At 46.0% G+C, this 14,993-nt stretch overlaps 1 protein-coding gene across 1 annotated transcript in view; it reads left to right on the plus strand.

Annotated features, from left to right (window-relative positions):
* Positions 1 to 14,993, plus strand: part of mypn (myopalladin) — a gene marked incomplete at both ends in the record, with an annotated part of 95,931 nt that overhangs the window by 17,711 nt on the left and 63,227 nt on the right. Inside the window, one exon of the mRNA XM_084321859.1 lies at positions 8,259 to 8,434. Within this exon, the coding sequence (XP_084177985.1) occupies positions 8,259 to 8,434 (176 nt within the window). The remainder of the gene's footprint in view (positions 1 to 8,258; positions 8,435 to 14,993) is intronic.

Consider the following 14,993-nt stretch of genomic DNA (forward strand, 5'->3'; position numbering starts at 1 on the left):
TTAGCTCCAGGGCAGTGTGGTTACTGCGGTTAGCTTCACTTACTAGGTTACTAGGGCTGTCTTAAATGCTTCGAAGCTTCGAACGTTCGATTCGATGGCACAAGCTTCGAACATTAAAAAAAAATCGAAGTTTTACAAAAAAAAATAAAAATTTACTTCGATGTGTGTGTGTGTGTGTGTGTGTGTGTGTGTGTGTGTGTGTGTGTGTGTGTGTGTGTGTGTGTGTGTGTGTGTGTGTGTGTGTGTGTGTGTGTGTGTGTGTGTGTGTGTGTGTGTGTGTGTGTGTGTGTGTGTGTGTGTGTGTGTGTGTGTGTGTGTGTGTGTGTGTGTGTGTGTGTGTGTGTGTGTGTGTGTGTGTGTGTGTGTGTGTGTGTGTGTGTGTGTGTGTGTGTGTGTGTGTGTGTGTGTGTGTGTGTGTGTGTGTGTGTGTGTGTGTGTGTGTGTGTGTGTGTGTGTGTGAGAGAGAGTGAACTACCCATCCCAGTTAGGACAGCCAAATCCCGTCCAATCTTTCGCCGTCGACTAAAGACTCACTTCTTCAACCATTATCTGAAATGATTAAAAAAAAAAAAAAAAAAAATCTAACCGTGACTAACCTTACTGTCATGCACTTGTCCTAATAAACTAACCTACACTGTAACACGCAACACTTTGATGAACATTGTTACTCAGCTGATAGAGTTGTACCCTTCTTGCTGTCTTGTCGTACAGAACTTGTAAGTCGCTTTGGATAAAAGCGTCAGCTAAATGACTAAATGTGTGTGTGTGTGTGTGTGTGTGTGCAGGTGTGTGTGTGTGTGTGTGCGCGCACCTTGTAGAATTCCACACATAAGAAAGAAAGATACTGGTGTAGAAATCATCGGAAAGGAGAGACGCACAATTTCTATCTTGCAACCACACCAAGTAAGTAGTGTGTCATTTATTATCTTCTTAGCACAAGTGACAGCTGTCAGATCTATGCCGTGCTAAACTCTGACAGCTCCGCGTCACCAAAAACATTTTATGAATGACATTCCACCAGCGCGTCTTCTCTAAGCCCAACCCCCAACCAACCTCATTAAAGTGACAGTGCCCCATCAATACATCAAAACAATCTAATGGTGAATTATGTCCATAGCACCCACTACATACGTCCCCCCAGAATTCATCATAACAAAAGAAGTCAATGAACAGGAGGGCGGAGAACCCTGCCATAACGGCTCCGCCTGACCCCTGTAGCGGCCGGCACCGCTGTAGGGAAAACCTTAAGGGCCCTACGGCCACTCGGGCACAGGATAGGTGGCGAGGGGGTCTCGTGGGCCTTACTCGGAAGACTGGGCAAGGTAGGGGGTCGTCCCCGCCGTGGGGGCTGGGCCAGTCCAACAGGTTTGCCCAAGTCCACATGAGCCGGTTTAAGGCGGTCTATGGAAATGTGTTCCAGCTTCCCGCCCATGTCCACCACAAAGTACTTGTCTCCAGCCTCCTGGACACGGAACGGACCGTCGTATGGAGGTTTCAAGGGGTCCCGGTGGGCATCGTGACGGATGAAAACATATCCCGCTGACTGCAGACTTGTAGGGACGTGCGACCGGGGAAGGCCGTGCTGTGAGGTGGGGACCGGCGTGAATACCTTAGCCTTCTCCAGAAGTGCTGTCCGCTGCTGGGCTGCACACCAGGGGGCAGTAATGTTAGGGATGAAATCCCCTGGCACCCGCAGAGGCTGACCGTAAACCAGCTCAGCCGAGGAGGTCTGAAGGTCTTCCTTGGGGGCCGTCCTGAGACCAAGCATGACCCACGGGAGCCGGTCGACCCAGCCGCTGTCAGTAAGGCTGGCCCGAAGTGCTGCTTTCATTGAGCGGTGAAAGCGCTCGCATAACCCATTGGCCTGCGGGTGGTATGACGTAGTCCGGTGTAGCTTCACGCCCAGGCTCTTGGCGACCGTGTTCCAGAGCTCGGACGTGAACTGTGGGCCCCGGTCTGAAGAGAGGTCGGCTGGAGTGCCAAACCGGGCGACCCAGGTTCCAATAAAGGCTCTGGCCACCTCTGCGGACGTCGTGCCTGACAGTGGAACTGCCTCTGGCCAACGGGTAGTCCTGTCCACCATAGTAAAGAGGTAACTGAAGCCGTGTGAGGGGGGCAGGGGGCCCACTAGGTCAACGTTCACGTGGTCGAACCTCCTTTCAGGTACAGGGAAGTGCTGCAGGGGGGCCTTGGTGTGACGGTACACTTTAGCGCGCTGGCACTCCAAACAGGAGTCAGCCCAGTCTCTTACATCTTTTCTAAGCCCAGGCCAGACAAACTTGGCGGACACTAGCCTCTGCGTAGGTTTCTTTCCCGGGTGGGAGAGGCCGTGAACAGCGTCATAAACACGCCGCCTCCATCCTGTGGGAACGATGGGGCGGGCCTGTCCCATAGAGACATCACACAGGAGTGTGGTGCCAGCGCTGTCAAAAACCACATCCTCTAACCGCAGGCTTGAGGTGGCTGACCTGAAATCCTGCACTTCAGGGTCGGTAGCCTGGTCCGCCGCCATACCGGTGTAATCCAGCCCCAAGTGGATGGCGCCCACTACAGCCCGGGAGAGGCAGTCTGCGACAAGGTTTGCTTTACCTGCCACATGTTGAATGTCAGTAGTGAACTCTGAGACATATGAGAGCTGTCGCTGTTGACGGGCGGACCATGGCTCAGACACCTTGGCCATGGCGAACGTCAGCGGCTTGTGATCCACGAAGGCCGTGAACTGGCGGGCCTCCAGCAGGAAACGAAAATGGCGGATGGCAAGGTAGAGGCCGAGGAGCTCTCGATCGAAGGTGCTATACCTCCGCTCGCTGGGGCTTAACTGGCGGCTGAAAAAAGCGAGCGGCTGGCAAGCCCCGCCTACCCACTGTTCAAACACTGCGCCCACGGCAAAATCTGAGGCGTTGGCTAGGGCAGCCTTGGCATCCAGAAAAGCTTTGTCTCTCTCAGCAGACCAGTCGACCGCATGTTTTGGCGCTTTACCCCTAAGGGCCTCATACAACGGCCGCATAATCCCAGCCGCCTGGGGAATAAAGCGGTGATAAAAGTTGATCATTCCGAGAAACTCCTGCAGTGACCTAACCGTGGGCGGCCGGGGAAAATTCATCACCGCTTCCACCTTCATGGGAAGAGGGACCGCTCCCTCTTTAGTGACTCTGTGCCCCAGGAAGTCAATGGTCGACCGCCCAAACTGGCATTTGGCCGGGTTGATTATCAGTCCATGCTCATTTAGCCGCTCAAAAAGCATCCTGAGGTGGGACATGTGCTCAGCCTTAGAGGCGCTGGCTATGAGGATATCATCCAAGTATACAAAAATAAAATCCAAGTCTCGTAGCACAGAGTCCATAAGGCGCTGGAACGTCTGTGCAGCGTTTTTGAGGCCGAATGGCATGCGCAGAAATTCAAATAGTCCAAATGGAGTTATGACTGCTGTTTTGGGGACATCCAGCGGTTGGACGGGCACCTGATGATACCCACGCACAAGGTCCACCTTGGAAAACATTAATTTCCCTGAAAGGCGGGCAGAAAAGTCCTGAATGTGTGGGACTGGGTACCGGTCCGGCGTCGTAGCATCGTTGAGCCGGCGGTAATCGTCTATAGTGGTGTTGGCCAGAGCGGCCCGAACCGGAGAAGGCAGCTGACGCAGGAAAAGTTGCATGAAAAGGAAATCAGGCTTGTGCTCTCCCAATAAATCCAGCATCCTATCCATGAGCTCCGATGGCTTGCTATCACCGAGCCCTTGCAAAGAAAACAATCGGCTGGCCCGCTCGGTATCGGAAAGTTTGAATGTCTTTAACAGATGAGACTTGATCGTGAGATATTTATCTCGAGCCGGAGGGTTCTTTAGGAGGCTCACCACTCTGCTGGCTGTCGAACTTCCCAGGGCTGACACCACATAATAATATCTTGTTGTATCCGAGGTAATCTCACGCAGCTCGAACTGTGCCTCCGTTTGCGCAAACCATGCCGAGGCTGACGACTCCCAGAACTCAGGTAATTTCAGTGAAACTGCGTTCGTAGACATGTTGCCGCGGAAGCGTCTTCAAAACGTATAACAGGGTCACCACTGTAGAAATCGTCGGAAAGGAGAGACGCACAATTTCTATCTTGCAACCACACCAAGTAAGTAGTGTGTCATTTATTATCTTCTTAGCACAAGTGACAGCTGTCAGATCTATGCCGTGCTAAACTCTGACAGCTCCGCGTCACCAAAAACATTTTATGAATGACATTCCACCAGCGCGTCTTCTCTAAGCCCAACCCCCAACCAACCTCATTAAAGTGACAGTGCCCCATCAATACATCAAAACAATCTAATGGTGAATTATGTCCATAGCACCCACTACACTGGGATGAATAAACAAAATAGGAAATAAAATGTAGAAATGCATGCAATACATAAATAAATATGAATCTCCATATATGAAATATAACATTTAGATAAGGTGCTACTGAGATGTTTTGGTGAGTTCTTTGTTTTTTTGTGGAAGTTGCCCTTCTTAAAAATGCATGAACATTCACTGATAATTGGTCTGTAGTGGAGTCTACAAGGTCTACATTGCCGGACCATGTAGAATCCAGACCTTGTAGACTGACATAATTCTGTGCATAGTTTAGTCTACACAGGCCATATTTAAAATAATCTAAATCTTACTTCATTCATCTTAAACATTCTTGATTTGGGGGATTGGTAGTTCCCATGAAATCTGAAGTTGTTCAAACGACAACAGCGATCCACCTTGAATTAAATCACACAGCCGAGTGAAACCTTGTTGGATGCGTCAGTCACGAAAGGGGCTACTTAATTAATTAATCCAACCCACTTTATTTATAGAGCACATTTAAAAACAACAACGTTTACGAAAGTGCTGTACAAGTCCCACAACCGAATTAAAATCGAAGCTCGGCCCCGAAGCTTCGATTGCCAAAAAAAGCTTCGAAGGTCAGCCCTAGTGGTTACTGCGGTTAGCTTCTTGGCAGTGTGGTTACTGCGGTTAGCTCCAGGGCAGTGTGGTTACTGTGGTTAGCTTCAGGGCAGTGTAGTTACTGCGGTTAGCTTCAGGGCAGTGTAGTTACTGCGGTCAGCTTCAGGGCAGTGTGGTTACTGCGGTCAGCTTCAGGGCAGTGTAGTTACTGCGGTCAGCTTCAGGGCAGTGTAGTTACTGCGGTTAGCTTCAGGGCAATGTAGTTACTGCGGTTAGCTTCAGGGCAGTGTAGGCCACGTCAGTAGTTACTGCTGTCAGCTTCAGGGCAGTGTGGCCCACGTCAGTAGTTACTGCGGTCAGCTTCAGGGCAGTGTAGGCCCACGTCAGTAGTTACTGCGGTTAGCTTCAGGGCAGTGTGGGCCCTCGTCAGTAGTTACTGCGGTTAGCTTCCAGGGCAGTGTAGGCCACGTCAGCTTCATCCTTCATCAGTTTGTAAGATCAGTTTGTACGGCGTTGACAGTAAATAGTAGAACAGGAATGTGAATCCCTGCCCACATTCAAAACCGCTCTTAAAGAGCACCTACGGGAGGCTGCAATTCGAAACTGGCCACCGTAAATGCCCAAAACCCCCACCACCTCCTAATAGACAGTCTCCTCCCCACCGCATGCATATATTCACTCCCCGCCGTATGTATATTTCTCTCTCACCCACCCACCCCCCCCCTAATGTACAGTCCCCTCCCCATCATATGTATATACTCTGTCAGGATCTAGGGGTAACAGTACTGTATATTGGAATACCGTTTATGTCACAAATGTATCAGTACTAAATACCTATATGTCCCTATGCCATAAATGTCATGTATGTCATAAATGTCTATATGAATTGAAAATGGGGGACCCTGATGGAAACAAGACAAACGTCTTTCTCAGGTCTGCATCCCCTTAACAATTGTATGTATTGAGCCGTACTGTATTGTACCCATTCTGCAATCTGTTAAATAAAGTTTTCATTCATTCATTCATTCATTCAACAGTGTTGATTACATAATAACTTATGGCTTGGATGGCTCTCACTCCAGTGACCAGCTTTGACACCAGGAGAGAAGAGACTGACCCCCTCCCTCAGGGGCCACTTATATACCGACGGGAGGGGGTGGGGGTCAAAGGAGGGACTGGACATTTGGGGGCAAGGGTGAGAGCTCAAATGAGGGAGGGGACAGTTTTATTCCTCCACAACCGGGAGGATGGGGAACGAGAAAGGGTTTGACATACAGGTCAGGTAATTCACTTTTTCATCCAGACGTCACAGTGGCGGATTCATGAATCAATACTATACCAACCGAATTGAACTTAAAAAATAGCCTGGTTGTCGTGTGTAAAAGTGTCCAGCAGTGACACATTTACCAGCCAAAATTTACTAGCATTCGGCTGGTGTTAATTTCCCAGCCCGGACATATGACACAGCTCGTAAGCAGGACTTAAACCCCATGGTGTCATCAGCGCGTAGCAATGCACTCCAACCCACTGAGTCACCAGGATGCCCCGCCCCATATTCTTTTAGCAAAAAGGCAGATAGTCGAAAAAAGAAGCACGTACAAGATTCATTATGATCCTTCCGAGACTCAGTCGGAGCCCTTGGGTGGCAGCTTCACCATTCCGTCATATTTCTAAGCACCATAACATCATAACGTCAACAGTGCGTGGCGAGCCAGGGTCTATCTATATAAACTGGCATTGAAGGCTTGCGCTGCTTCTAGTTTTACAGGGAACGGGATAGGCCTTGCTCATCAGAACCCTCTCCTCCTGACCTGGATATAGCTCTGCTGCCTGGCAAGGAGCCAGGGACACCATGAGGGAACTGGGAGAGACGGGCACATGATGGCATGGAACCGTCATGTTCATAGTGAGTGACGGTGTGTCACAGTGTTACCAGTCATAGGGTTACTTGTAGGGTGAGAAATGGCTACTGCAGGGATTCCCAGCCCTTTTTGACGTGTGACCCCACAGAGGTCAGAATGGTAAACGGACTGTATTTATATAGAGCTTTTGTCCAAAGCGCTTTATAACGTACGCCTCTCATTCACCCGTTCACTCACACACTGACGGTGGAGGCGACCATGCCAGCCTGTTCATCGGGAGCAGTCTGGGGTGAAGTGTCTTGCTCAAGGACACTTTCACACGCTGCTCGGGAGGAGCCGGAACCGAACCGGGAACCTTCTGATTATCGGACGACCGCTCTATCTCCTGAGCCACGGTTGCCCCCTAGGTCAGAAGACGTGTCGCGCAAATTCTGTCTTTCACTTCATAATGTTTACTGTATGGTCGAGTGGGAAAACATGAATTCCTCAGATCGTAAGACATTAATCGTAGGGCCTCCGTTTTATTCAATACATTTTCATATACACCCAAGACTGGGGAAGCCCGGGCTTGTGAGTTTAAACATTCACCGGACAATTTTAACATTAGCTGCCAAAGTAGTTTTTAGAACAAGGGAAGTTCCAGTGTTCCAGTGGTAACGACACACTAGTGTTAATTTGTATTCCTTCCTATGAAGGTTCTCGAAAATATGGAGAAGTATGATAATGATTTTGACAATTTCCATGTCTTTAAAAGTACACCATGCCCCCGCCCCGTATTCACATGGATTTTTGGTTTTCTAAAAACATACAGTACCACCACGTTGTCAATGGCTTCCACCTGAAAGAGACCGTTACATCACTTAACGTTAGTCGTGCTATCAGTCATATATACGCCGAATGCAGAGCCTATACATTGTATATAAATCGAGGCGTGGAAAAGTGTTGAAATCCTCAAATGGAAAATGTGCACGAACTAGGGCTGCTTATTATGGCAAAAATCATAGTCACGATTACTAAACTATTATTAAATTATTAAACATCATATGATGACGACTGAGTTTGTTTGACCTTTTTTCTTGACCAAAGGCTGCCTTTCTGTCATCTTCTACAAGTTACCAAAGACATTTCAGATGAAACATATGCCGTGGCTCCCTCCTCCCTCTCAACACCAGCTGAAACTACGCTGTGGGCGTGCGGGAGAGATGGGGCAGAGCGCACCACTGTGAAGGAAGTGTGTGCTGCATTTACAACACATGACAAAATTAGAGCAACCCTTTATCTTGATTATCTTGTTTTCATGATCATGGGAAGTCAAAATCGCAACTCGATTAATCGCCCAGCCCTAGTTTCCAGTTTCCAGCTCTTTTTTCCATTAGAGTAATGTGTACAGCATGATGATGATGATGATGATGATGATGATGATGATGATGATGATGGCAGCGTGAATAGAAGCATGCTCTGTCTTTGGTTCCAGGTGGTTCTGCGAGGGCAAGGAGCTGGAGAACTGCCCTGACATCCAGATAATCACAGACGGCGAGCTGCACTCTCTGATCATCGCAGAGGCCTTCGAGGAAGACACCGGTCGCTACTCCTGCTTCGCGTCCAACTTCTACGGCACAGACTCCACATCTGCCGAGATCTACATCGAAGGTGATGCTCGTTTTCATCTATTGGCGTGTCATTTTTGTTCCTTTAACCCTTTCACTGCCACACGACAGAAGGTTAACCCTTTACTATCACACAACCGACGGTCGGGTTAACCGGTGTTGTGTGCCAGTGAAAGGGTTAACCTTCTGTGAATTGTCGCAGTGAAAGGGTTAACCGTTTTGGTAGAGTGGCGGTGAAAGGGTTAAAGAGCTCACAGGGTATCTGCGGGGTATTAAAACGTCTTAAATTCATAATTCTCAATTTAAGGCCTTAATAAATCCCTTTTAAACCTGAGCCTGAAACAGTCCGCCTGGGTATATTTAGTTGTTATTGCTGTGTAATTGTCAGAGAATGTGCTGTGAGTAAGTGCTTTTCACCCTTTTTTCAGAACTACTTCAGCTTCCAATATCTGTTATTGTTTTTTCTTTTTTTTTTTTTTTTTTACTTTGACCAGTCAGCTGGTTCTTTTAGCGTTTATCGCTTTTTCTGGTCAAGCATGACCGACAGAAACAGGTTGAATGGGGTATAGATCGGGGGAAAGACACTCTGAGAAAATACGGCGAGTCCGGGAGTCGAACTCGTGTACCCCAGATCCGTGACGCGCACGGTTGTCCCCGACGCCGAAATAGCGTCCGAGGTACGCAGTGAGCTACTGGAGCTTCCCCATCTGTTATTGTTTTAACTTTGCTGTATGTTTTGAGTGTGTATCCAACTGTTATTACACAAGAAAAACAATTGAACATGAATGAATGAATGAATGAATGAATGAATGAATGAATGAATGAATGAATGAATGAATGAAAAACTTTATTTAACAGATTGCAGAATGGGTACAATACAGTACGGCTCAGTCAATACACACAATTGTTAAGGGGATGCAGACCAGAGAAGGACTTTTGTCTTGTTTACATCAGGGTCCCCCATTTTCAATTCATAATGACATACACGACATACAGTACTGTTACATCCAGACATTTATGACATACAAGATATACACAGGTATATGGTACTGTTACATTATGACATACAAGATAAACGATATACAGTACTGTTACCCAGAATCCTAACAGATAATATATACATATGATGGGGAGGAGACTGTACATTAGGAGGGGGTGGGTGGGAGGGAGAAAATATATACATACGGTGGGGAGGAGACTGTCCATTAGGAGGGGGTGGGTGGGAGGGGGGGTTTGGACATTTACGGTGGCCAGTTTCGAATTGCAGCCTCCCGTAGGTGCTCTTTGAGAGCGGTTTTGAATGTGGGCAGGAATTAAAAAAAAATTACGGCTGTGGGTAGGCCATTCCACATTGCTGTGGCATAATTGCGAAACGTGTTTAGTCCCTTGTTTGTGCTGAATCTGGGTTGCACATGATTTGTGGAACTCCCTCTGGTGTTGTGGTCGTGGTATTCACTGACCTTGGGGAAGTATTTCGACATGTACATGCAGTGCCGTCTGGGAGAAATGCAAGTCCCTGTGCGAAATTTAAATGCGAGGCCCTGTGTGAAATGTTTTAATTAATTAATTAATACTTATTTTTGCCTTAAATTATCGAAAAAGATTAAATCAGGTTGTCGTCTCCAATCAGTAAGAAATTGTATATATATATATAAACACACAGCTACGGGGGGCTGGATTGTTTATAGCAGGTGCTAATGAATTTTAATGCAACAAACAATAACAAACAAATTAACGGCATTTAATCATTCCGGGCTAATATAGGCTACATAATTGAAAATGCATGTTACTAAATGTTTAGCGTTATACACCAATGCAAGCACAAACCCAATAAAGCTTGACATTATATCGGGAGTCCGGGGTGGTAATCTGACGCTTGTGCGTAAAACGTCGCTCAGTCAGTAAGATTACAATTTAAAAACAACGTTTGAAAGAAAAGTAACTAAAGAAAGGGTGTAATATTTAAGATTTTGTTTCTACAAAGGGTATAGAAACGAAATATATATTACCACGCCCAAGATAAACTTTCTGCAATAACCATAGCCTACATGATTTGTTGCTATACGGATTTGGAAAAAGTTGTCAAACGCACACATTTCCGACACACACGCGCAGACACACATACCCGTCTAGAACAAACACCCATTACGAACGCAGCTCTGCCTGTCAGCTGGTAGCCCGAGGCTGGGCATACAAGTCAACGTATTCTTAACACAGCTACTAAATATAAAAATTGGATTTGTTTTTCACTCACCATTGACGTTTACGAGGAAAGTGTTACTCAGCCGTGTGCTTGATGAATTCATCTGCGATTACATCCAGGTTCCTCTTTCGTGACACATTCTTGTGACGTGAGCTTGTTGAAGACCTGTTCGAATGCCAGAAACATTTGACGCGCCGTCGTAGCACTGGTGACTGGCCTCTACATTTACCGATTGGCAGTGAGAATCTCATCAGAACGTCTTTTAACAGCTGAAAAAGTGCGTCTGCTGTTGTTTTTGATGTCTTGCAGCTACTTTATCTTCTGCCAACTTGAACACAGTTGTCATGCTTCATTGCCTCGTTTGCTAGCTTGTTGTCGCCACATATTATGCAGAGAGGACGTCAGCACGTGAGAGTCACCTGTTGCGATAAACCCGTATTTTCATGGGTGGTGTTGACGACAGCTCCACTTTGTTTTTCCTTTCAATAAGTCGCTTTGCCTGGTGAAGTTCTGCAGAGCTGTTTTCCTCCATTTGGCAAAAGGCTATCTTTGTCCATGAATGTCTTGTGCTTGGGGTTGAGAGCTGTTGCTCCTCTCTTCATCTCACAGCGACATTACCATTCTAGAGTGAGCGAAGGGGGAATGAAAATAACTTATTGAAATCTCACTTGGACAACAGAAGCCTGTATTTATTTAGGCTAGTTTATTAGCTTATTTCAATTTAGAACAATTGGTTTATGTAAGGCTATACGCCTACACAACAAGCATAGTAAGAATACAGTATATAGGCTAGTTAATTACAATAAAAGAAATTCACCCCTATGGCTGTTCCATTAATGGTCTATACTTTTCGCGCCACTACTGAAGGCGCGAAAATGCGGTCACGGACCGTGGGTCCTAAAGTGTTGTTTTCATTATGAGTTTAGTCATGATTATACCAAATAGGCTACACATCGAATATGATTAATTTAATAATTAAATGGAAAACAAATAATATATATTTGTTTTAACAACCGCAGTTGTCGCGGTGGTATGTTCTCCATCCGCGGCCGGGTGCCTTGACACACCGTGGTATTGCGGTGATGCGGGACAGCCCTACCTATCATGCATGTCTTTATGGTCGCGGCGGCCTCGCCATCCTCTTCATCTTCACTGCTCTTCATTGTGACCATCATTGTCGTGACATTTGTCACCTGGGGCTGGGCAGCCCTGCTCCATGTGCCAGCGCTTGATAACATTCTATTTATTTTTATTTTTATATATATATATATATAAACATTTAAAAAAAAAGATAATCTTTTATCTTTGTGTGACCGCACCTCTTGCACGCCCCTTGCAGCAGCCCTGTGTACATGGGTACCTGAGTGGTGTAGTGTATCTTGTAGACCAGGCCCATTGCAAGTTGCTGTACTCTGTCGTCTACTCTAAGCCATCCTAGGTTGTCAAAGTGGGCAGGTGTGAGGTGGGTTTTAGGAGTAAGCTCAAGCAGTAGTTTGACCAGTTTGTTTTGTGATGTTTGTAATCTTGTTTTTAGCGCCTTTGAGGTGCTTTGGTACCATGAGGTGCAAGCATAGTCGTAGTACCCTTGAATGAGTGCTCCTGCCAGAGTCTTCAGGGTATTCTTGTTTACCAGAGAGTAGGGCTGAACTATTAATCGATTTTAAATCAAAATCGCGATTTGGAATGATGCAATTATCAAATCGAAAAAAGATAAAATAATCGTTTTTCTTTTATTTTTTATTTTTTTTATATATAATTTTTTATGTATTTAACCAGGAAGTCCCATTGAGATACAAGATCGGTTTGGGAGAAGGAGGTAAGGAGTTTTAGATTGTGTGTTGTGAAGTTTAGACTTCAGAGAGGGAGAGTAAAGTACAGAAAAAAAGGTACCGTTGGGTACCGGTATCGATTCCCAGGTAAAAAAACATTTTCAGGCTCGGTGTCCTGAAAAGACACACCGCGTAGGCCAGATGCAAGCCGCATTTTACAATAAACCTCTGTGGGACTGCTTAAAAAAATATATATTATAATCGCAAATTGAATCGCAATCGCAATATCTGTCAGAAAAATCGCAATTAGATTATTTCCCAAAACCGTGCAGCCCTACCAGAGAGGAGATCCGGTACAAGAATCTAGTTCGTTGGTTGACTTTTTTTAGTACATTTGATGCCATTTTGTCACATGAAAGATTTGCCTCTAGGATGGAACCCAGGTATGTAATTTCATCTTTCCTTGTGACAATATTGTCACCCACTGTAACTGAGAAGCCATTGGTCTTGCTGAGTTTGTTATTTGAACCGAAGAGAATGGACTCTGTTTTACCCAGGTGTAATGATAGTTTGTTATCAGCGAGCCAGGTGCAGATTCTGCCGAGTTCCGAGCTGAGTTTTTTTTTCAACCTGTAACTTGTTCTTGTCAGAGACCAGCAGGGCTGAGTCGTCCGCAAACAGGAACAAGTTGCAGTCACAAGCGGACGACATGTCATTTGCATAAATTAGGAACAGAAACGGTCCTAGTATGCTTCCTTGTGGAACACCACAGCTCACTGGGAGGGGGGGGGGGATAAAGTACCGTTTAGCTCCACCATCTGTTCTCTCCCCTCCAGGTAGGATTGCATCCAGCTCACTGATAAACGATCAAAACCAATTGCTTTTAGCTTGTCAATCAGAATGGAGTGATTGACAGTGTCGAAGGCCTTTTGTATGTCCAGCATAACCATGCCGCAGTATTTGCCCGCGTCCACCTCTTGTTTGATGTGATCGTTCAAATAGAGAAGGCATGTGTCAGTGGAGTGGGATGTTCTGAAGCCAGATCGGAATTCGTAGATTAGATTTCTTTCCACGAGGTACTTTTCGATCTAATAATAATAATAATGGATTGGATTTATATAGCGCTCTTCTCTGACTGACTGTTGCTCTGACTCAGAGCGCTTCACCGAGTCCATTATTCGTTCATACACAGTCATACCGGTGGTGGTAAGCTACAATTGCAGCCAGAGCTGCCCTGAGGCAGACTCACGGAAGCGTGGCGAATAATCAATGCCTACGGCCCCTCCGACCACCACCAACATTTTTTCCATGACTTTCGAGATGGAGGTAAGAATAGAAACAGGGCGGTAGTTGCCTGGGTCTAATTTGCTGCCTTTTTTGTGCAGGGGGGTCACTCTCGCAATTTTGAAGTCTTTGGGTACGTGTCCCTGTTTTATGGAGAGGTTTATTATGTGTGTGATGACTGCGGTGATGACTGCTGAGTCTCTGAGGAATTTGGAGGGGGATGTTGTCATGGCCAGTGGCCTTGTTAGGTTGGAGGGTGCTCAGTTTTTGAGTACCTCATCTGTTGTTACCATTTCAAGTTTGAAGTCGTCTTTGCGGACCCCTGGGTTTTGTAGTAGGTTACTATGTGTTCTACCCCAAAATGCCCTGAGTGGGAGGGTAGTTTATTAACCAGTGTTGTGGCTATGTTTGTAAAGAATATGTTTAGGTATTTGGCCACATCCAGCTTGTCTGTGATGAGAGTGTTTTCTGTCTTTATGTTTATGTTTGTAAATCTGGTTTTTAGTTTTTTGCTGCAGATTAGTTGGTTGTTGGGTTTGTTTTTGTTTTCCTCAGTTTAGTCATTGATGATTTATTTTTTTTGCGGATTTGATCATGGTGTTTACGTAATTTCTTAGTCTGTTTCTTTGTATTTTGAGTTCAACCACGTGGGCTTGGAGTTCACTGTTTGGGCTTTTAGAGTAGTATGGGCGGAGCTACAGGTGGGGGTCTGTCACTCAAATCGCATTCCGAGTATGGGCGGAGCCCAGCCACAAACAGCTTGAAATCTTGAAGTGGAAAAATGCTGCTTTAGAGTACTTGATTAGAAATACAAAACAATAAATTAAAAAAAGAAGAAAACGTACAGATGTGTTCCATAGACTCACAGGAATTGTGTCAAATTGCCCAAATAGTGAAAGAAACAGTAAGATAGTTCCCCTTTAAAGGAACTCTCCACCAAAATAATGAAGCAAGATTTATTCTGTCCATAATCTTGCCACTTATCCCAAGAGTACAAACCGTCTTGTACAAATGCATTTGGTTGGAGAGTTATTCAGTTAACACTTTGAGTGCCACGGATGCGTTTTGTCGTTAGTTCATGCCGCCAGTTGAATGCCAGCAACGCTATATAGCGTTTGTTTGTCGTATTTTCTTTTATTAGCGATTTGAATTCATATTTCATCAATCGAGCCTCACGTTAGTGTTGCAGACTCTCTCTGAGCTCCATTGGGAAAATACCGCCCCCTATCGTCTCTCCCTGTGTAACTGCACCCCATTGGATTAGACTGATGGGGGGGGGGCAGTTTCCTCATTTTACTTTTCCGTCGAGCCAACTGAAGGATCCAAGTGATCGCTGAGCCGCAAAA

This window comes from Notolepis coatsorum, assembly GCF_963971535.1.
Source record: "Notolepis coatsorum genome assembly, chromosome: 9".
Taxonomy (NCBI): Eukaryota; Metazoa; Chordata; class Actinopteri; order Aulopiformes; family Paralepididae; genus Notolepis; species Notolepis coatsorum.